Source organism: Rhinatrema bivittatum, chromosome 7, assembly GCF_901001135.1.
Source record: "Rhinatrema bivittatum chromosome 7, aRhiBiv1.1, whole genome shotgun sequence".
Lineage (NCBI taxonomy): Eukaryota > Metazoa > Chordata > Amphibia > Gymnophiona > Rhinatrematidae > Rhinatrema > Rhinatrema bivittatum.
The window spans coordinates 116,106,815-116,128,177 of record NC_042621.1 but is presented as its reverse complement, the minus strand read 5'-3'; the positions used below and the strand labels follow the sequence as shown (position 1 = coordinate 116,128,177).

Here is a 21,363-nt window from a genome sequence, read left to right as displayed (position 1 = left end):
CTGGTATAACAACCACCAAGAGGGGGAGCTCTTTTAGACCTAATCATTAGTGGAACATATGATTTGGTGCGAGAGAGAATGGTGTTGGGGCTACTTGGCAATAGTGATCATAATATGATCAAATTTGACTTGATAACTGGAGGAAGGGCATTAAGAAAATCTACTGCGACAGCATCTAACTTGCAAAAGGGAGACTATGATAAAGTGAGGGAAAAGGTTAGGAAAAAAATGAAAGAAGCAACTATAACCATTTGGAAGCCAAGATTAGAAGTATTCCTAACATTAAAAAAGGTGGAAGGCCAAATGATTGTCAGCATGGTTAAAAGTTGACGTGAGAAAGGCAATATGAGTGCTCAATGTCTCGCAAGCATTCTAATCCCAAGCATTCTAGTCCCAACACTGGCCGTGTTTCAAAGAGATACACTTCTGCTTCAGGGGAATACTCATTTATTTTTAGATTTCCTGTCCCACCCTCTAGGCCTCTGGATCCTACCATGTCTGAGGCTTCCCTGGGTCCCTACCCTGCTGGTGCCAGTGTCGAGGCCTTGAGAATGGGTAACTGCCTCCACACATGGACAGGTAATCTAAGAAGAAATTAGCATTCCCCTGAAGCAGAAGTATATCTCTTCGAAACACAGCCAGTGTTGAAAATAGAATGCTTGCGAGTCATTAAGCACTCATATTGCTGATGAGTTACATACAACACTGAAGAATTGTTTTTCAGAAATTAAGTTATATTGGGATATTGTTATTTTGGAACACTGTGAACAGTTGATTTTTTATATTAAAAAAACCTGCCTTAGACCTGTGTTTATGCTGAAAACATCTGCACCATTTCTCAAATAATAGATTAATTGCAAAGTATTGCTTTCGGGTATGAGGTCTGTGGTAGAGCTATAAAAAATTCTTTGAGTGTTTTTGGATTGAACTTTGGTAAAATTTTCTGGTTGTTGGTCTTGCCCTGTTTTTGGAGTTATTTTGGTATAGTAGGCAGATACACATGCCAGAAGTAATATTTAAAGGTGATGATTCAGAGGAACTGAAACAAATCTCAGTGAATCTGGAAAACGTAATAGGGGAAATTGACATCACCTGGACCAGATGGTAAACATCCCAGAGTACTAAAAGAATTGAAAAATAAATTGCAGACCTGTTGTTAGTAATATGTAAATTATCATTAAAATCAGCTACAGTACCTGAAGATTGGATTGGGGCAAATTTAATGACAGTTTTAAAAAAATGTTACAGGGGTGATCTAGGAAACGATAGATCAGTGAGCCAAACATCAGCTTCGGGAAAAATCGTTGAAACTATTATAAAGAACAACATTACGATGGAGTTGCGATGGAGAAGGTACAGAGAAGGGCAACCAAAATGATAAAGGGGATGGAACAGCTTCCCTATGAGGAAAGGATGATAGAGGTCTTTAAGATCATGAGAGGTCTTGAACGAGTAGATGTGAATTGGTTATTTACACTTTCAAATAATAGAAGGACTATTGTACGATATTTCTTAATTCGTTATATATCGGTTAAATCGTGAAACGAACACTTTTCCCCCGAATTTTCATGAAAATCGTTTTTTGGGTTAGTGCACGCTAACTCCCGTTAGCGTGCACTAACAAAAAAATGTTTATTTTTGTTATTTTTTGTTACTTTTTGTTATTTTTTGTTAGTCAGCACTAACGGGAGATAGCGTGCACTAAGCCAAAAAATTATTTTTTACTAAAAAAAAAATTCCGATCCGCGGGAAAATGAGATTTTTCCGCGGCCAGATGAACCTGAAAGCGCAAATGATCGGGTACCTGATGCACATCCCTAATAAATGACCTAGAGATGGGAACAATGAGTGAGGTAATCATATTTGCTGATGATACAAAATTATTCAAAGTTGTTAAATCACAAGAGGATTGTAAGAAATTGCAAGAGGACTTTGCAAAACTGGAAGACTAGGAATCCAAATGGCAGATGACATTTAAAGTGAACAAGTACAAAGTGATGCACATTTAGAAGAACAACCCAAATTATAGCTACACAATGCAAGGTTCCAAATTGGGAGTCATAACCCAGGAAAAGGAATTAGGCATCATCGTGGATAATATGTTGAAATCCTCTGCTCAGTGGCAGCCAAGAAAGCATATATTAATGCCTCTGTATTGCTCCATGGTGCAACCACACCTGGAGTTTTGTGAGCAATTCTGGTTGCCTCATCTCAAAAAAGATATAACTGAGCTAGAAAAGGTACAAAGAGGGTAACCAAAATGATAAAGGGAATGGAATGGCTTCCCTATGAAGAAAGGCTAAAGAGATTAGGGCTCTTCAGCTTGGAGAATAGCAGGTTTGACGGAAATATGATAGAGGTCTATCAAATCAAGAGTGGAGTGGAATGGGTAAATGCAAATCGGTTGTTTACTCTTTCAAAAAATAAAGAGACTAGGGGACACTCAGTGACTAAGTAGAAAATTAAACAAATCAGAGAATGTTCTTTTTCATTCAACGCATGATTAAGCTCTTGAATTTACTGCTGGAGGATATGATAAAGGCAGTTAACGTAGCTGGCTTTAAAAAAGGTTTGGACAAGTTCATGGAGGAAAAGTCCATAAAATGTTATTAACTAGACTTGGGGAAAACCACTGCTTGTCCCTGGCCATAAATAGCATAGAATATATGTACTTGTGACTTGGACTGGCCACTACAGAAACAGGATACTGGACTTAATGGACCCTTAATCTGACCCAGTATAGCAGGTCTTATATAATTCATGGTAAAATCTGTAGCCTTCTACCATGTTTTTGGAATACTTTTCCAGAGACTAGGTGTCATTTCACCTTGTTTACAAGCCAGCTGTCTTGTATGTCACCTCTTCTGAGTGATTGTGGCAGTGATGCTGACAGCTTGTGCTTGAGGCCTGTAAGTTATAGCCACATATACCAAGCAACCACAGTGTCAACTCACAGGCTGATTGTCTTGACATGCTGTAAACAACCAATAAGTTTGATTAGCCTGGAAAGTCTTACTGCAGTGAATGCATTCAGCAGTATACTGCAGAATCTACACCATCCCCAGTGACCATCTTGACATTTCATTTGAAGTCCTAACATTTACCTGTACTAACCGAATGCTAGGTAGATTGAAGTCCTCCCTTGTTTACATAACAAGACTCCGATGAGGGCTTGAACCCTTGTTGGCATCAAAGTTCAGGATTGGAGGCATGGCCTCTAGATCAGCCGGGCAACTGAAGTGAGCAGAAGTGGTAAGAGATAAATCTGGCTCACAGCCCTGGGCAATGGTGATTAGGTGGGATTCAGTTAAAAGGGGTTGCAGGGAAGCAGAAAGCTGTTTGGTTCAACCCACCGTCTGACCTGAGTCTTGCTGCAGAACCTGCTACTTCTTGAAGGTGCAACTTATTGCTGATTCCAATTCCTGGCCTGCAAGTCAAGTTTCTTTTCCAAGCCTGCTTCATTATGAACTTGCTATTGACTCCAGCTTTCGGCCTGTGAGTCTGTTTCATTGTGAACCTGTTTCTGACTTCAGTTTCTGCCTGAGGTTGGACATGAGGCTTAGTTTCTGATAAGAAGCTATCTTTGTTCTCCTTGTTGCCAGGATGATTTGCCATGAGATGGGAGCATTGAAGAGGAATGGAACGTTACCTGCTTCAGATATGGGAACATAAGTACAGGTTCAGAACTCCCTTCATGAAACCTGGTGGGGTTGGAGATATAAAATGGACCATCAGCCACCCTGTCAGAATGCCATCTGTTAACTCTTTCTATGTGATTGATGCCTTATGTTTTATAGAAACTTTTAATACAGCTAAAATGTTTATGATACAGGAAGAAGATGAGAACATAAGAATTGTCTTGCTGGGTCAGATAAAGATCCATTGAGCCCAGCATTCTGTCCCTGACAGTGGCTAGTCCAGGTCACAAGTACCTGGCAGACCCAATAAGTAGATCTAATTCTTGTTGCTTACTCCCAGGTATAGCCTGTTATGACCGCAGGCCACGGTCACCTGCGGCAGGCCCAACTCATGTCATGTCATGCTTGGCTCTCTACCTCTGGTGCTCTTGTGGCGCTGGCCAGTCACTGCTTCTGGGTTCCTCCTGGCTCCCTGCACTCCACGTGGCGGTTGGGATGCCACCAGCCAGCGTTCCGTTCCTGGGCCTCTCTAGGCACGCGCGCGCGCGCCATCTGTCTTCCCTTTAAAGGGCCAATGGCAGGAACTCCAGGCTCGTCCCCAGCTGATGACATCACTGACCCGGGATATTTAAGTTTCACCTCCAGCCCTCACTAACCGACTTGGCAATGAGTTCCTTGGTTCCTTTTGGTGCCAGTTCCTGTTCCTCGGACCATTTGTTCCTGCCTTCGGATCTCTGCGCTTCTCCTTCCAGGTTCCTGCCTCTGCGCTTCCTGCTCCGCGGGCCCTGGTTCAGCGCTACTTCATCTGGACTCCCTCTCAGCGCTTCCTGCACCTTGGGGCCAGGCTCAGTGCTACTTCACTCGGACTCCCTCTCAGCGCTTCCCGCTCTGCGGGTCCTGGCTCAGCGCCACCTCATCCGGACTCTCTCTCAGCGCAGCCTTATGTGTGAGTCCCTGCCGCAGTGCCCTCTGCTCCTTGGGACCTCCAAGGTGCTTCTCTTTGAGGGTTTGCTACAGGGGCTTCTCTCATCAAGACCTGGCTCAGCGCAGTGCTCCACCTGACTGTGTCTCGGCACCCCCGCTCCTCGGGACACCCCCCCCTGCGCTGCTGCTCTTCGGACTCCTGCTACAGCAGCTTCCCCGCTTCCACCCTTCCAGAATTCTACAGTTGGTGTCTCTGCACCTGCTCTACTCCCTTCAGAGCTGCAGGGGCCGTGCACTCCTTGAAGCTCTTTCTCATCCTCCCTCCGAGAGTGTTCCTGTCTCGAACTGGGCCTAACCTCTCTGACATTCTCTGCACCCACTCGCCTACCCTCTCCGGGACCAGCAGCCACACAGAGGGGCCCCCTAAGTCCAGCCGGCCCCGGCACCCAAGGGCTCAACCTGCGGGGAACGAGTGTCGGTACAGGCGATGTTCCAGCTCGCCTCTGTTCCCAGCCAGCCTCACCTCCCGACAGTGGGGGCCTGTGGGGCCCTGCCCTTCAGGTAGCGACAACCCCACATCGGGCCAAGGATCCACAATTCCTAACATAGCCATAGCTGGGCCATACGATCTAGCAAGAATACACATATAGGTCTTTTGTGACACGGAAAAGGTGGATACATGGAGCTCTTAAATCACAAAGATACACATGTAAGAATTTTACTACATTGAACAGACATGCTTGATGACATACTTTATCAAGAATAAGCATGCAGGGATCTTATAACACAAGATCTTATAACACAAGCAGACCCCTGACATGTGGAGAATAAATGTACAGTGCATTATGGCAAACCATTCCATAAAAAGGATACTGCACACAACCTGGACAAGGACCTTCTGATATAGAAAGGATATACAAAAGATACAATGGCTGACTGTACAGAAAGGATGGCAGGCGTTTACAAAATATTGCATTTATAAAAGCGGGTTCACTTGCTCCGCTTTGAAAACAGTTTCTCTCAAAAGTGTGAAATTTTAACACCTTTACAGCTGGAGTTTTTCCAGTTACTTATAGTATTTTTTGTTTCCTAGCTGCCTTGTGAGCTAGTATGTTTTTCTCATGAAAGTGTGCACGTTATACACTGCTGCCTTCTCCATTCATGAAACCAGTGCTGTTCTGATTTTCTCTACATTTGCTGAAGAGATGTAGTAGCCCATTCAGCGATGCCAAGGATGGATGCATCATTACAGCAGCTTACCGGGTGATTCGAGCCTAGAAAAATGCAGCAGCAGCAGCAGCAGATAGGGTCCAGGGCCTTCCCACTAATAGATTGCAGGAAGAAACCCCTGTCACCCAAGCAAAGCTGGATTGATGACCCCAGTTTCCTAAGGAATCCCTGACTAAGCACCCCAGGCACCAAAGGCCATAATCACTCAGGGGAACCCTGATCAAGAGTTCTTATCACCAAGAGGTAGACTAAGCACTCCTTCATCAAAAGGAATTTTGGCCAAGGACATCCCTGAGGAAGGGACTCCTTTGAGATTTGTTGGAAGACAGTGAACCTGGCAGTCTATGTTTTCTGTTCCCTTTTACCTGCTCTATCTGATTCCCACCCCCCCCCCCCCCCCCCCCCACACACAATTCTTCTTTCTTTGACTTATTTTTCCACATTTTACTCTTCCCCCTTTCTTTCCACCTCTCCTTGCCTTTCCTGTTCACTTTGCCACTTCCTTTCCCATATCGACTTTGTTCATCTCTTGCTTTGCCTCCATTCAAGGTCTGTGCAAATGGACAGATGACAGAGGAAGTGCTTTTTTTTTTTGCAAGCACTTTGGATAAGGGAGGTATTTTAAGTACAGAAACCTCATGCATAAAGATTGGAAACGTGTCTCATTGTTTGACACTCACACAGCAAAATGATGCAGGGGAGGGTGGTGAGGGGTGGAGAAAGGATAAGAGTGTGGGAAGAAAATGTTATTTTTAAACACAAGTTGCAGAGGGAGCTTAAGTGACAGGTGACAATGTCCAGCATTGCCCAGGGATAAGCCTCTGGTGATAAAATTAGCTGGCATGACCTCACTGGGTTCCAAAGGCCGGCAGCAATGCTGGGGCTACAAAAGAGGAGGCCTTTAAAAGGCTTGCAGAAAAGGCAGCGAAGGGGTCGGGGAACTTTTAGTGCTTTGGTTGGACTCCAGGTTGGAGCTCTGTTCCCTCTCAGTCTCTTTATGGAGTGCCATGAATGTAACGGCTTGAGTGACATGCCTAATTCTCCGGGCCCTGGATCTACCTGCCACAGCACCGAGAATCTCTATGCAGGTAACCAGCTCTCCTCTGCTCTGTACCTTTACGTCTTCTTATTTCGTTCCCGGAACAGCTTTCTGCTGCGGTTACCGAGCAGGAAAAGCTCAGTTTTTTTTGTTATTATTATTCTTAGCTTTGTTATTCACAAGTTGTTGTGTTTGTGGCTTTATTAATCTTTCAGGTTAATTTCCAAGGCACTAAAGCTGAATTGCATTTTGCGAGTCGGGGCTCAGCAAACAAAAGGGTAAAGAAGGCAGGATTAGTCAGACCAGAAGCTGAGGAATTTAAATTTTTTTTTTTTTTGCTTGGGGAGCTCAATGGAGAGGGAGGACAGGGATTTTCTGTTGCTTTGATGTGACAAGTTTGACATGCTGAGAGCTTGGACAGGAACTTTGGCCCAAGGGCCCTTCAAGATATCACACATTACTGAACTCCCTCCAGCCAGTCAAAGAGCTAAATCAGGCAAAAGCTACAGTACAATAAAGGATTCTGCTTGATGAAGTTGACTGCTGTTAAACTAGATAATTCCATCTGGGCTGCGTAAGGAGTGAGTGGAGAAGGGAGCCTGCAATCTGATATTTAACCTTTTACATTTCAGCTGTTTAGTTTAGGAGTTTTGATATTAAAAAACATAAAGGTTTTCTGTTGCATCAATCTGTTCATCTGTAAAGAGAAGACCATTGTTCTTATCTGTGCTATTTCAACAGGTGTTTTAGAACAGGGATATTCATTTCCTGCCCTTCAGGGCTTGCCTGGTTTTCAGCACATCAGTGTGAATATTCACAACATGAATTTGCCTACATTTGATCTAAAAACCAGGTAAATTTGCATATTTTGGCTTCCTTGAATACCACAGCCTGCACTGGACTATAGTGGAGACTCCTGCTTTAAAACCAATGCAATGTACAGTACAGGCACATGGTGAGAAAATTACTATATTTACACTCAAGCAGCAAAAGGAATGAGAGATACAGGAAGAGAAATGGAGACAACGGCAAATTTGGGAGGAATTAATAGGAGATCAGATGTCAGGCTGGATTCAAAAATAGGTCCCTTTGGAGCCAAGCAAATGGAGAGGGAACGCTTCTGGAAGGATGAAGCAGGAGTAGCAAGCTTAAAACAGAAAACTGAAGAGAGCTTAAGGCTCAGTCATTGGAGCATTTTTTAAGATGACATAGGAAGAGTGGATCTTGTCTGGCAGCTGGAAGATGGGCTGGAATGACCTCCTAAGTTCTTTCCTAGCATAACATTTCTATGACTTTGTAACAGAGGTGTAGAAAAGCGGAGGCATTTTCTTTTGCACATATTTACTATGAAAAAATGTCAGGACATCTGGTGAGAAATAGCAGATAAGCGGAAAAAAGATAACAGCGCCAAATGGAAGAGAGAAGGTAAAAATATCACAGTGTATGACATAAATACTTTCCACCATAGGTTTGCCTGTTTAGTCTGGGGGGGGGGGGGGGGGAAAGGGGTAGGGCGGGAATATTGGGGGGGACGGGACAAATGGGGGTCCAATTCAGCAGTAACACCTGGAACATTTTTGGAGGGGGGACACCATTTTTGGAGGTGAGAAGCACAGAGGTGCTTCTCACCTCTGTTTTTCATAACACCCTGGCTCTATGCTCTATTTTTGCTATGTTCCAGTACAGCAGAGCCAGCTTAGCTGACAAGAACAGAGCTGTGTTCCAGCATCTTCACCTACTGGCAACAATCAGCAGCACTAAACAACTGGAATCGGAAGCTTTCTTCTTCCTCTTTTTGGCGACATGTGATGAAAGCCTACTTCCCACAACTCCACTGCCTTTAACTAAGCCATCTCTGCAGTAACTTAGAATGCTTGGAAAACCTCTGGGTTTATTTTCCGCCTATTGTGATACTTCAGAGCGGATTACATTCAGGTAGTGTAGCTATTTCCCTATTCCCGGAGAGCTTACCATTTAGGCTGCTACCTGAGGCAATGGAGAGCGAGGTGACTCTCCAAGGTCACAAGGGGCATCGGTGGGATTTGAATCCTGGCTTCCCTGATTCCCTCAGTCCTGCTGCTCTTAACTCGAGCACTCCCTGTCCAACTTATTGCGTAAATCTGCTGTGTCCAAGTCATGGGCAAATATTTGACAAAATTGTAGAGCACGTTTTTTTTTCTTACAAGTCATTCACCACATGGCAATTTCTCTCCCGCCTCATGCCTTAGCACTTTAGGTGAGTTACAATCTCAACAAGCATAAAATTACAGTATTTCTAGTTCCACACATCTAAGACACAACACTCAATATACCAACAAATCAACTCACTAGACAACTAATAACAGCATACAAATAAACAATTATAGCCTAACAAAATAAAAGCTAAAAATATTATTCATTGTGCTTAGTGGCACATTCTACAAAATGAAATCAACCCACTTATCCAGCTACCAATCCATCTTCCAGGTTATTTGAGTTACTCAGAGGGCCTGATTCAGTTTCACTAAGCATTTTTTCCCTCAAAGACACAAATTGGAGAAAATAAGTTATAGTGAATTCACAGTGTTGCAATCTGACCCAGTTATGCTTTTCTTAAAGTTGCACTTTAGCTTTACCAACTCTGAAGCTGTCTCAGTTGAAGTGTTCCCCCAAGGTCATGCACTGGTAAAGAATAGTGTGGTGTGTGCTCAGAAGTTGCAAAAACTATTTAATAACTATTTCCCCCATTATTTGGGACTTTGGGTGTATTGGAGCATCTCCCCTTTGGGATCTTGCTGGATACTTGTGGCCTGATTTGGCCAATGACAGGGACAGGATGCTGAGCTGGATGGACCCTGGGTCTAACCCAGCAAGGCATTTCTTATGTACTTACCTGTACCACCTGACTCAGTTTCTTATGTACTTACATGTACCACCTGACTCAGTTCAATCCTGACAGCCTGGTCCACTTCTGGTTTTGCCCCACTGCCTCTATGGATGTGTGGGTTCAAATTTCTGTAGGAAAAGCCGGAATGCGAGTCCACTGAGGCAAGGAAGCAAAACTAGCATAGAATGAGTCTGTCAGGGTGGACCCATGTCAGACTGCAACCGACCCCACCCTGGAGGCCATGCACGAGCAGTGTCCTTTCACGGCATCTCTCTGAGAGGCTTGATGGGGATTAGAGGCTGCACCACGCCTTGACGAAGGTCTCAAAATTATGGCACAAATACATATTTTTCTGTAGTAGCGGACACTGGAGGGGAACAGTTCAGTCGCCTTCTCAAGACTGCTTTAGAATGCCTACTCCCCGGTTGTGCCTCTCTTTGAATGTAAAAGAAAAAAAATGCAAAATGGAGGGAGTAAACCCCCCCCCCCCCCCCTCAGAAGTGGCTGTTTAACGACAGAGAGAGTATCAGCTGGCAGTTTTGATGCCACTGTGCTGTTCTGGGGCAGTTTCTTATTGTAGCTCTCTGGGGAAACTGCCCCCAAATATCCCATCCCAGTGCATTCTGCCTAGGAAATAAGCCCCAGATTAATAGGAAAGAAGCCCAATCATGTTTTGTTTTGTTTTTTTAATTGAACATCCATAGTGCAAGCCAGTCCTTATTTTCTCCCAGAATGCATTGGCATGGGGCATTATAAATTAAGGACCAAGCTAATATCTTGTAATGATATGGAGACAGGATGGCAAAGATGCTATATCATTCTGATGTAGGCAGTTAGTGAAGTAATCTTCATCTCATGCTCCCAATGAGCAAAGAACAATACAAAAAGAGTGTTTTTAAAAATCTACCAATTGCCAGGGCTTTCCCTGGCTCATCTTCCCCTTTCTCTCTTAAAGGTGTAGGTACATTGAGCAGAAGGGGAGAGGGGGGGTCATTAAAAACCCATTCCACTCCATTCTGGGATTGGTGGTTCTGTTTCCTCAAAATGCAGTAGACACAAAAAGGGGGTTGAATTAGCAAAAGCTGGAAACGTGTGGTCAGTGGTGCCAGTTGTCCAGGCTTCAACCTCTGAGTGCTAATTCAATATCCATTTGCATTTGTTACCAGGCGTCCCACATATGGCATGAATTTCCCAGAAAATGGGAAAATGAGGGTTTAGGAGAATGAATGTTGGATGCATCTGTTTAGACTGGCCTGGTTTAGGTAGTAACAGCAGATATTCCGGGAGCTTGGATGGAGACAGGCTTCATCTGGAGTCATCATGCATGGATAAACCACAACTGATTGGGGTAATTATACATAGGCAAGTCCATGCCATTTGATGAAGAGGTCCCCATCTCCTGGTGCCTGATCCTGTTAAAGAGTAACCTGACCAACCAGCCCTCATCCCAGTGCTGATAGTGGTATGCTTTGCTTTCCTCTTTGTTGCTTCTGAAGAGCAACTTTCTCCTTGCACCTAGGCGGAGACAGCAGCAGTATGTAATCAGAATCGATGAGGAGTATTATTTGTGAGAGCATATCAGTCTGTATGTGGTGTGTGCATAAATACAAAATGATATATATTTGGGAGGGTGAATGTGTGTTTCTGTGATGTCTTTATAAGATAGTGCACATCTGTTTGTTAGTATCAGTGGGTCATGAATAATCTCATAGGCAGGTGGTTAAAATCTTAGGGCAAGCACTGGTGAAAGTTAATATTAGAAAAGCTACATGCAGAAATTTTACTACAGGTCAGGATGATAATCTTAGGGTAGAGAAGGTCAAGAACTGATATAGCCTTTCTGAAAACATTTCCATAGCAAAATATGTACTTTTAAACAATTCTGTAAAATAAAGAGCACCCTGTCCACGCCTGCTGCCATTAACCCTATACCTTTCTTTCTGCATTTTAGAGCTGCATCGCAGTGAAAGTGTGCAGGAGAAGCAAGTTAAGGAAGCAAAAACAAAATGTAGAACCATTGCCTCACTGCTGACCGATGCACCCAACCCTCATTCCAAAGGAGTGCTGATGTTCAAAAAGCGCCGACAGAGAGCAAAGAAATACACACTTGTGAGCTACGGTAGCGTGGATGAAGACCAGTACAATGAGGATGAGGATGGCATTTTCCCCACCAGTGAATCAGAATTTGATGAAGAAGGTTTCTCTGATGCCCGAAGCCTGACCAACCACTCAGACTGGGACAATACTTACTTGGATATTGAAAAACCTAAACTGGAACCTGCCCAGCAACCTCAGGATGAGCAGGGCCTGAGTGAAGCCTCAGGCAAAGGAGCTCAGCTGTTTCATCTGCAAAGGCAGAAAGCCATTCAGAACACCATGGAGCAGGTCCCAGCAGAGAATCCAGAGGAAAATCAGCCTCACTTTGGTGCTCCAGTAAAACACAGTATGGTAAATGGTGAAGTTCCTATTCCACAGAGTGTCAGCAAGGCAAAAAGTGGGCACTCTGAAGGTTTAAAGGCACCAGGTATAATACCTGCATCCACACCCTCTCAATCACACCCTTCACTGGCTGAAGCAGAAAGGATTCAAGCGCCTACAGGCACAGCAGACATTTTCAACAGATCAGCAAAGCCATTCACACCAGGTGTTGTTGGACAGCGTCCATCAACCACATCTGTTATCTTCAGGCCTTCAGTACCAAAGAAAATGAGTGAGAGCCCCAATATGCCAAGTATATTTCCACCGCCTTTCTCTCTAACCTCTCCAGGGGTCTTCAGTTCACCTCTTAGTTCACAAGTGGCTCCAACAAGCTCTGTAGCATCTGTATTTATTCCAGCACCAGGAAAGCCAACAGCAGCATCCACACCACAACAATCAGGAGAAGAAAGAACTCCAACACCAATACCAACTACAGCTAAAACCACCACTGCCTCCATATATCTCTCAACACCCTCCCGGCCAACACTATCCCATACCACTGCTCGACAGGCAAAAATAGACACATCACAAGAAGTTATGCCAATGGCACCTTCTATGTTTATTAGCCCAGAAGCAAAAAAGGCTAGCCTTCCAATTGGAAACCAGACATATGGCAGTACTTCACAACCTTCTATCACTCCAGCTGCTCAATCTAACTCCTTAATCTCAAGAGAGCAGCGGATTGCCATGCCTGCAGCCCGTACAGGCATTTTGCATGAAGCTCGAAAACGAGGACAGAAGAAGCAAATGTTCAATGCTGTAGAGAAGAAGAAAGACCCATCACCCAATCCAGAACTTCTATCCCTGGTGCAGAACTTAGATGAGAAACCCAAACAGGATCACCCTGGTGCAGGCTTTGAGTCTGGGCCTGAAGAGGACTTCCTCAGTCTGGGAGCAGAGGCATGCAATTTTATGCAATCCACATCTCGTAAGTTTAAGACCCCTCCTCCTGTGGCCCCCAAGCCTCAAGTAAGAACGCCAGCAGGTGAATTGGTCAATGGAACCCAAGATATGCCTCAGCTGAAAGGAAAAGGAGCAGAACTTTTTGCCAAACGACAAAGCCGAATGGACAAGTTTGTGGTGGAGTCAGTTCCAGGGCCAAGTTCCAGGCCTAGAGCACCATCCCCTACACCATCTCTACCTGCTTCCTGGAAGTACTCATCCAACATCCGTGCGCCCCCTCCAATAGCCTACAATCCTTTATATTCTCCATTTTATCCTTTAGCAGCATCCAGATCCCAGGCTATCAAAGCAGAGAGCAAAGTGAAAAAGGCATCCAGCCAAAAGCCTAGAATGCAAGCCATTGATTTCATGCAACACCAGCCTTACCAATTAAACTCTGCCATGTTCTGTTTTGGTGATTCATCTAATGCTGGTGCACAAAATACACCCAGCAAAAATACCCTGCAGGCTAACTTATCTATCACACCTGCTAAGCAAGTACCAGTGAAAACAGTAAAGAGCTATGAGATCAGGCGTTTCTCAACACCAGCTCCAATGCCAACATCAACCACCATGGCACCTACAGTGATTGCTCCTCGATCTGCCACTACACTTTGTGAACCAGTATGGAGAACAGAAATCACCTCTCCCCCAGCACCTTCCATGATGCCAGCCCCCGGGCTAACTCAGCCTTCTTCTCAAGAAGTCCCGCAGTATACAAGTCCTCCTAATATTCGAGCAGTGGGAGCTTTCAGTCCATCTGGCTCAGTCACTTCACCCCAATCATCTATTTCTGGGCTTCAGGTAGCAAGACCCAGGTTTTCAGCTGCTCGAACAGGAATGCAGGCTAATGTCTGGAGGCCATCCTCAGTCCAGCATTGAAATGGGCCATCTTCAAGAACTAACAGGACAATGTATTTTCCACCTGTGGGGTATTTGCAAGAAGTATTTTCCTTCTTTGTTGTTATTTAAATGAGCTCTATAAATTGAGTTATGTTAGACATAAACAAATTAATCTCTCTCCTCTTTTATCCATCTGCCAAGTTTAGATTGGAAACTTGCAAAGTCTGAAGTACAAATGAATGGTAGAAGAATTTGAAGCAAAGCAGTTAAATGAGAGGGATATAGCCTCTTTCTGATAGAGAGGTGAATGAGAGCATTTGATGATGCCTCAGTGAGGAAAGAAGAAGGTGGTACACTGCAGAAACATTTCATCCTTACAAACAAAGAATATAGTATAGCGTATAAAATTAGATATTAAAATAATTTGAAAAATAAAGCAATCATCAGGGAAATGAACCTCTGCTTAATTAGGTGAGGTCTTCCTGCACTCTCTCTTTAGGTGGCCATTGTAACTATAAATGCCATAAATGCTGTGGTATCGATGGGGAAGAAGAGAGGATTAAATGTGCTATCCACAATGAACATGCATGTGCTTTTCTACCTTGCTGGTATGTACATTCACACATGGCTTTGTGCTTTCAGAATTTGGTGTATATGGGGATATGTCTGCATTTTCATAAGTTGTTACGTACCTGATTTACTAAAGATTCTCTCATTCGGTGTCAATAGAAAAATGCCTTGATGAATCAGGCGCATAATTTAGTATAGACATGGTAGCACATTAAGATAATTAGTGTATATCCATACATGTGACTGCAGTCTGTCCTAATGTGGTACATATGTGATTGCATGCACCTGTAGTTTAGTAATTGCATAGCTATAACCATGGTTGAGTGCATTTTTGGATGCTTGCTTCTGGCAAGCCTGGCTACCTACTTCTGTAGAGTGATGTTTACATGGCTGAACACTAATGGTTATTGCATGTAGTGCTGAATTCTCTCATGATTTGGTGTATGTCATATGTGTGGCTGCATATATGCCCAGGATTAGATGAATGTGTGATTGAACACTCCCATGGTTTGGTGCACATGAGTCTGTATTCACACATTGATGGATGTTTGTGTGACTGCACATTCCCATGTTTTGGTTAATGTTTATCTGTATTATGCCATGGTGTGCGGAATGTGTGGCTGCATTTTCCTGTATGACTTGGTATATATGTGGCTATATGTTCCCGTAGTTTGGCTTATGTGTAGTTGAATTTCTCCCATGATATGCTGTACATATTACAATGTGCTCCATGGTTTCATTTATGTGTGACTGTATGTTTGTCTAACAAGCATGCATGTGGCAGTTTTCCCTGAGGGGGAATAGATAATACATGCTATGTTGCATTAATACAAAGGAAAGCGTCTGGAGAGTTTCCTGGTTCCTTCTAACCATATGCCTTGTTTTCTGGTGGTATAGTTCAGGTTAGATCTTCTCATCTGTGTTTTGCATTGAAGTCCTTCTCATAGAAGCCCTGAATGACTGCCATCAGCTGTGAAATGGGGCAAGCTTACATCCAGCTGGTGCCAGTATTTTTTTCTGAAAGAATCATTGTAGGACTGATTCCCTGGGAAAAGAAACATAAGAAATGAGTCATCAAGGACTTTTTCCAAAAACAAAATGGGAAAAATAGCCTTGGCGAATAAGCTCTACAGTATCTCAAGAAAGGGGTTGGACTATGTGAGCAAGGGAAAAGCCCCGTACAGAGGAGGTTTGAAGAGCTTCGTATCCAGTTCTGCATTTATAAAGGAAGCAGCTTCCACCCGTAGGCCATTCTGGTACAAGCGCATTAGGAGATTCTACTCCTGTACACCAATATTACAAACCAGAGGCTGACAGCCTGTCTGGACAATTGCTTCAGCTGGTAAAGCTCATTGCAGAGCTAGCTTCTCTCCTTCTCTTGCCTCTAGTGGATAGGTAGACCATGGCCCACCTAACCCCAAATGTCCTCATTGTCTGAGCCATAGGTGTTAGGGTTGTGGACCCTTGGGCCAGCTGAGATGGTGGATAGAATACTGTGGGAACCCACAGGAAGCGTCACAGCTGGGAGGCAGCGCTGAAGAGGCTCCAGAAAAGACTACACCACTGGAAGCCCGAGGTCCCCCCAGAAGGAGCCAGTAGGGACCCGGGCCTCTTGCACTTAGGTGGGACCCTATGCGACCAAGGATCCGGGCAGGCATCCGAAGAGATGGAAGACGAGGACGGCTGGGCCCAGGAGGCCAGAAGAGTCTTCACCCTCGGAAGCCTGCGGCTCCCCCGGGAGGAGCCCGTGAGAGCCCGAGCCGCTGGGACTTAGGAGAATCCTCTGGGCCAGGGAGTACCGGATACCTGAAGTGGTGGAAGAAGCCGAAGTTGGAGTCCAGGAGCGGAGCCGGGTCAGAAGCCAGAAATCAGAGATCCAAACCAAAGCCAGGGGTGGAAGCTGAAGACAGTGTTGTAGGACGGAGCCGGGTCAGAAGCCAGAAGTCAATACCAAAACCAGGAGTGGAAGCTAAAGACGAAGTCAGGAGACGAAGCCGGGTCAAAAGCCAGAATAAAGAAGACAAACCAAAGCCAGGGGTGGAAGCTGAAGACGTAGTCAAGGAACGGAGCCAGATCACAAGCCAGGAGTCAGCAGAGATGAACTGGAGTCCAACGCAGCAACTAGAGACTCAGAGGAACTGAGCGAACCTCGTTGCAAGGCCCTGTCCTGATGGAGCTACAGGGTTTAAATACCCTGCAGCGTCTGACGTCATCGGGGGGGTCCTCACAGGTTTTCCCGTGCTGGCCCCTTTAAAACTCCAGCCCCTGGATGCACACGCACTCTGGGAGTGGGGCCAAGTGCGTCGGGCCGGCGGCGTCTCCCTCATACAGGGAGAGCTGCGGCAGGCTGAGGATCAGGCCTACATGGCCAAGAGAATGTCCGTGCGGGCCGGGCCGGCCTGGAGGTAAGAGGAGGGACCGGGGCCCACACGGGGGCGTAAGAGGGGGCGTAGGAGGGGGGGCTTAGCAGGATGAGCCAAGTAGAACTGACGGAGGAGGGACTTGTCCAGGATATGATAAGAAGGCTCCCAGGAATTATCCTTTGGCCGTAACCCTCCCAGGAGAGGAGGTTCTTCCACCGGCGACGGTGGAACCGAACGCCCAGAACATCCTTTACCATATAGGTGACGACAGCGTTAGCTTCAGCGGCGGTAGGTTCCGGAGGTGTGGCATGGAATGTGGAGAGCACCACTGGCTTAAGCAGAGACATGTGGAACACGTTGTGGATCCTCAGGGTGGACGGCAGCTGCAACCAATAGGAGACCGCCCCTACCCGCTCCACCACTGTGAACGGGCCAATGTATCTGGGGGCAGACGCATAGAGGGAGTCCGCAAGTGGATGTTCCTGGTACTCAACCAAATTCTCTGCCCCAGAAGGAAGGTCGGAGCAGGCCGTCGTGAGCTATCTGCCTATTTTTTGGCCTTGGCTGCCGCCAGACAGAGTTTCTCCTGGGTGGAACTCCAGAGGGTGCGCAACTGTCGCGCCGTAAGTTGAACTGCAGGGGACGGTACCGTTAACGGCAGTGGCAGAGGAGGCCTCAGGGTCTTCCCGTAGACCAACTGGAACGGGGACTGATTGGTCGCAGAGTGCTTATGGCGGTTATAGGAGAACTCTGCCCACGGTAGCAAGGTGACCCAATCGTCCTGGAGTCCCCTACGAAGGACCAGAGGAACGCCTTTAAGGTCCTATTAGTGCGTTTGGCTTGCCCGTTGCCCTGGGGGTGGAAGGCTGTAGTTAAGTTGAGTTGCACACTGAACTTCCTGCAAAGGGCCTTCCAATATTTTGCAGTAAACTGCAGACCACGGTCAGAGGCTATGTGCAAGGGGAGTCCGTGTAGACGGAAGATATGTTGCGTAAAGAGAGTAGCTAATTCTGGCACCGAAGGCAGTTTAGCGAGAGGCACGAAGTGAACCATCTTCGAGACATGGTCGACCGTGACCCAGATCACGATCTTCCCATCTGAAACAGGCAAGTCGACCACAAAGTCGGTGGAAAGATGGGTCCAGGGCGCGGTAGGAATGGGCAATGGCTGGAGGAGCCCCCAGGGACGTCCGTGCAAGGGTTTCTGCCGGGCGCAGGTTGGACATGACTGAACGTAGTGTTGGACATCCCTCTTGAGCTGCGGCCACCAGTAGAACTCCGATAGAGGTTCTAGGGTCCTGGCTGTTCCTGGATGTCCAGTGGTCAAGGAGTCGTGGGCTCATGCTAAGACTGTTCTGCGGGAACGCGAGGGCACCACAGTCTTTCCCGCGGGGGCCACCTTGGATGCTGCCAGAAGAACTTTGGCCAGATCCAGAATGTACTGAGGCGGGGTGATGACATCCTCTGTCTCCGTCGTGCGGGAAAGGGCATCCACTCGGACGTTCTTGGACGCCGGTCGGTACCGGAGAGAGAAATTAAAATAGCTGAAGAAGAGTGACCAGCGCACCTGCCGTGGGTTGAGGTGTTGGGCGCGACGCAAATACTCCAAGTTCTTGTGGTCTGTGTAAACAATTACTGGGTGTTGGGCCCCCTCTAACCATTGGCGCCATTCCTCGAAGGCAAGTTTGATGGCCAGTAACTCCTTATCCCCTATGCCGTAGTTCCTCTCGGCGGGGGAGAACTTGCGTGTGAAGTAGGAACATGGCAGGGGTTTGCCTCCATTGGACAACTGGCTTAGAACGGCCCCGACCGCCACATCGGAGGCGTCGACCTCCACAATGAACTGGCGTTGCGGGTCAGGATGGCGGAGGCAGGTGTCTTGGAGAAACGCATTCTTCAAGTCCTGGAAGGCTCGCAGGGCCATCGGCGGCCATTTCTTAGCGTCGGCACCCTTTCTGGTAAGGGCTGTCAGCGGGGCCACCATCTGGGAATAGTGGGGAATGAACTGCCGGTAAAAGTTGGTGAACCCCAGGAACCGTTGGAGGGCCTTCACTCCCAGTGGTTGTGGCCAATCCTTGATCACTGCGACCTTTTACGGGTCCATAAGGAAACCTGTGGAGGATACGATGTACCCAAGGAAGGGTAGCGACTCCTGCTCGAAGAGACACTTCTCAAACTTTGCATAGAGTTGGTTGTCTCGGAGTTTCTGTAGCACACAGCGGACATCGTAGTGATGGGTCTCTAAGTCCTTGGAGTAAATGAGCACATCGTCAAGGTAAACAATTACCGAGGTATGTAACATTTCCCTCAGGACCTCATTCATGAGGTTCTGGAATACAGCCGGGGCATTGCAGAGGCCGAAGGGCATGACAAGGTATTCGTAGTGGCCATCTCGGGTGTTAAACGCGGTCTTCCATTCATCTCCCGTTCGAATTCTCACAAGATTATACGCCCCACGGAGATCCAACTTAGTGAAGACCTTGGCCCCCGTAGTCTGTCCAGAAGTTCCTGGATCAAGGGCAAAGGATACCGGTCCCTCCGGTTAATACTGTTCAGGCCACGGTAATCTATGCAAGGTTGAAGGGACCTGTCCTTCTTCGCTACGAAGAAGAACCCCGCCCCAGCCGGGGACTTGGATGGTCAAATGAAACCTCGGTCCAGGTTCTCCCGGATGTATGCAGACATGGCCTGTGTCTCAGGAAGGGACAACGGGTATACCTGCCCTCGTGGCGGTGTGGTACCTGGGAGCAAGTTGATTGCATAGTCGAAGGGGTAGTGCTGCAGGAGAATCTCAGCTTTTTCCTTGGAAAAGACATCGCGGTAGTCCTGGTAGTGGGATGGCAGTGCCAAGGAAGTCGTCAGCAGAGGTACTGGTTGTTGTGGGACAGCAGCCAAACAGGAGTCGAAGCACGAGGGGCCCCAGGTTGCCACCTGGAGGGTGTCCCACGTGATTACAGGAGAGTGCTTCCGCAGCCACGGTAGCCCCAGGATGACCGGATGCATGGACTTTTCCAGGATGAGGAAGGAGATCTCCTCCTGATGCAGAATGCCAGTGCGTAACATGAGAGGCTTGGTGCAGGTAGCGATGGTGCCTGGAAGAAGTTTTCCCTGAATGGAAGACACACGGAGAGGGGGTCTTTGGGGTTGAACCCCAATCTGGAGTTGCTGAACCAAGTCCTTGAGTATGAAGTTCCCCCCGGCTCCAGAGTCAATCAGGGCTTGCGTATCGAACTCCCCATCGGGGAGAAGTAAGGTCACTGGCACGGTGCACGGGGAGTCAGCAGTGGTGTGACCTAGGGTTAGCTCCCCGAATGTCCCTAGGTCTGAGCGTTTGCCGGACTCTCGCTACAGCGGGCAAGAAAATGGCCCTTGCCACCGCAGTACAGGCACAGGCCCAGGGACCGGCGTCTCCTTCTTTCCTCTTGAGAGATAGGCCCCGGCCCACCTGCATTGGTTCAGTGTCTTGAGCCCCCGGAGAGGCCGACGGAGAGCTCCCACTTCGGGAAGGAGTGGTTCCGGAGCTCCCGGGTCTGGGGTCAGGCCTCCTATCTCGGAACCAGCGTTGGATACGGCGGTCTACGCAGCCCGCTAGGTCAATGAGATCATTCAAGTCGTCTGGGAGATCTCTGGCCGCCAACTCATCCTGAATTCTTGGGGAGAGACTTTCCAAAAAGATACCATGCAGGCTATCACTTTGCCAGTTCAATTCGGCGGCAAGAGTCTGGAAATCCATGGCATGTTCAGCCAAAGGTCGGTTACCCTGATGCAGCTGGAGCAGTTCAGATGCGGCAGTAGGTCTGCGGGAGGACTCATCGAAGACCCGCCGAAAGGCGGTGGTGAACTGTACCAGGTTGTCCAGGCGGGAGTACTGAAGCTCCTAGAGGTTGGAGGCCCACACCAGGGGTCTCCCGTCCAGCAGGGAGATAATAAAGCTCGTTTTGACCCGGTCTGTCGGAAACTGAAGCAGGAGGAGGTTGTATCGAATATAGCACTGGTTCAGGAACCCTCAGCAAAGCTTCGCATCTCCTGAAAACCGCGAGGGTACTGGCATCTGTATGGGTGTTGTTGAGCTGGAATTGGTCCCAGCTCCAGGTACCGAGGAACTGGAAGCAGTGACTTCGCCAACGCAGTCGGCTAATCCCTGCACTGTTGCCATCAGGGAGTCGAGGCAAGTTTCCTGCTGTTGCAGCCTCTGGGCAATACCCAGGATGGCTTTCAAGCCTGCAAGATCCGCTGGGTCCATGGCCTTGCAAACTGTTAGGGTTGTGGACCCTTGGGCCGGCTGAGACGGTGGATGGAATACTGTGGGAACCCACAGGAAGAGTCACAGCTAGGAGGCGGCGCTGAAGAGGCTCCGGAAAAGACTTCACCACTGGAAGCCCGAGGTCCCCCCAGAAGGAGCCAGTAGGGACCCGGGCCTCTTGGACTTAGGTGGGACCCTATGCGACCAAGGATCTAGGCAGGTGTCCGA

At 47.2% G+C, this 21,363-nt stretch overlaps 1 protein-coding gene across 1 annotated transcript in view; it reads left to right on the top strand.

The window, feature by feature from the left end:
- Window positions 1-16,333, top strand: part of SYNPO2L (synaptopodin 2 like) — a 131,755-nt gene extending 115,422 nt beyond the window's left edge. The window contains exon 4 of the mRNA XM_029608969.1: window positions 11,649-16,333. Within this exon, the coding sequence (XP_029464829.1) occupies window positions 11,649-13,999 (2,351 nt within the window). The 3' untranslated portion in view covers window positions 14,000-16,333. The remainder of the gene's footprint in view (window positions 1-11,648) is intronic.
- Window positions 16,334-21,363: the final 5,030 nt, after the last annotated feature.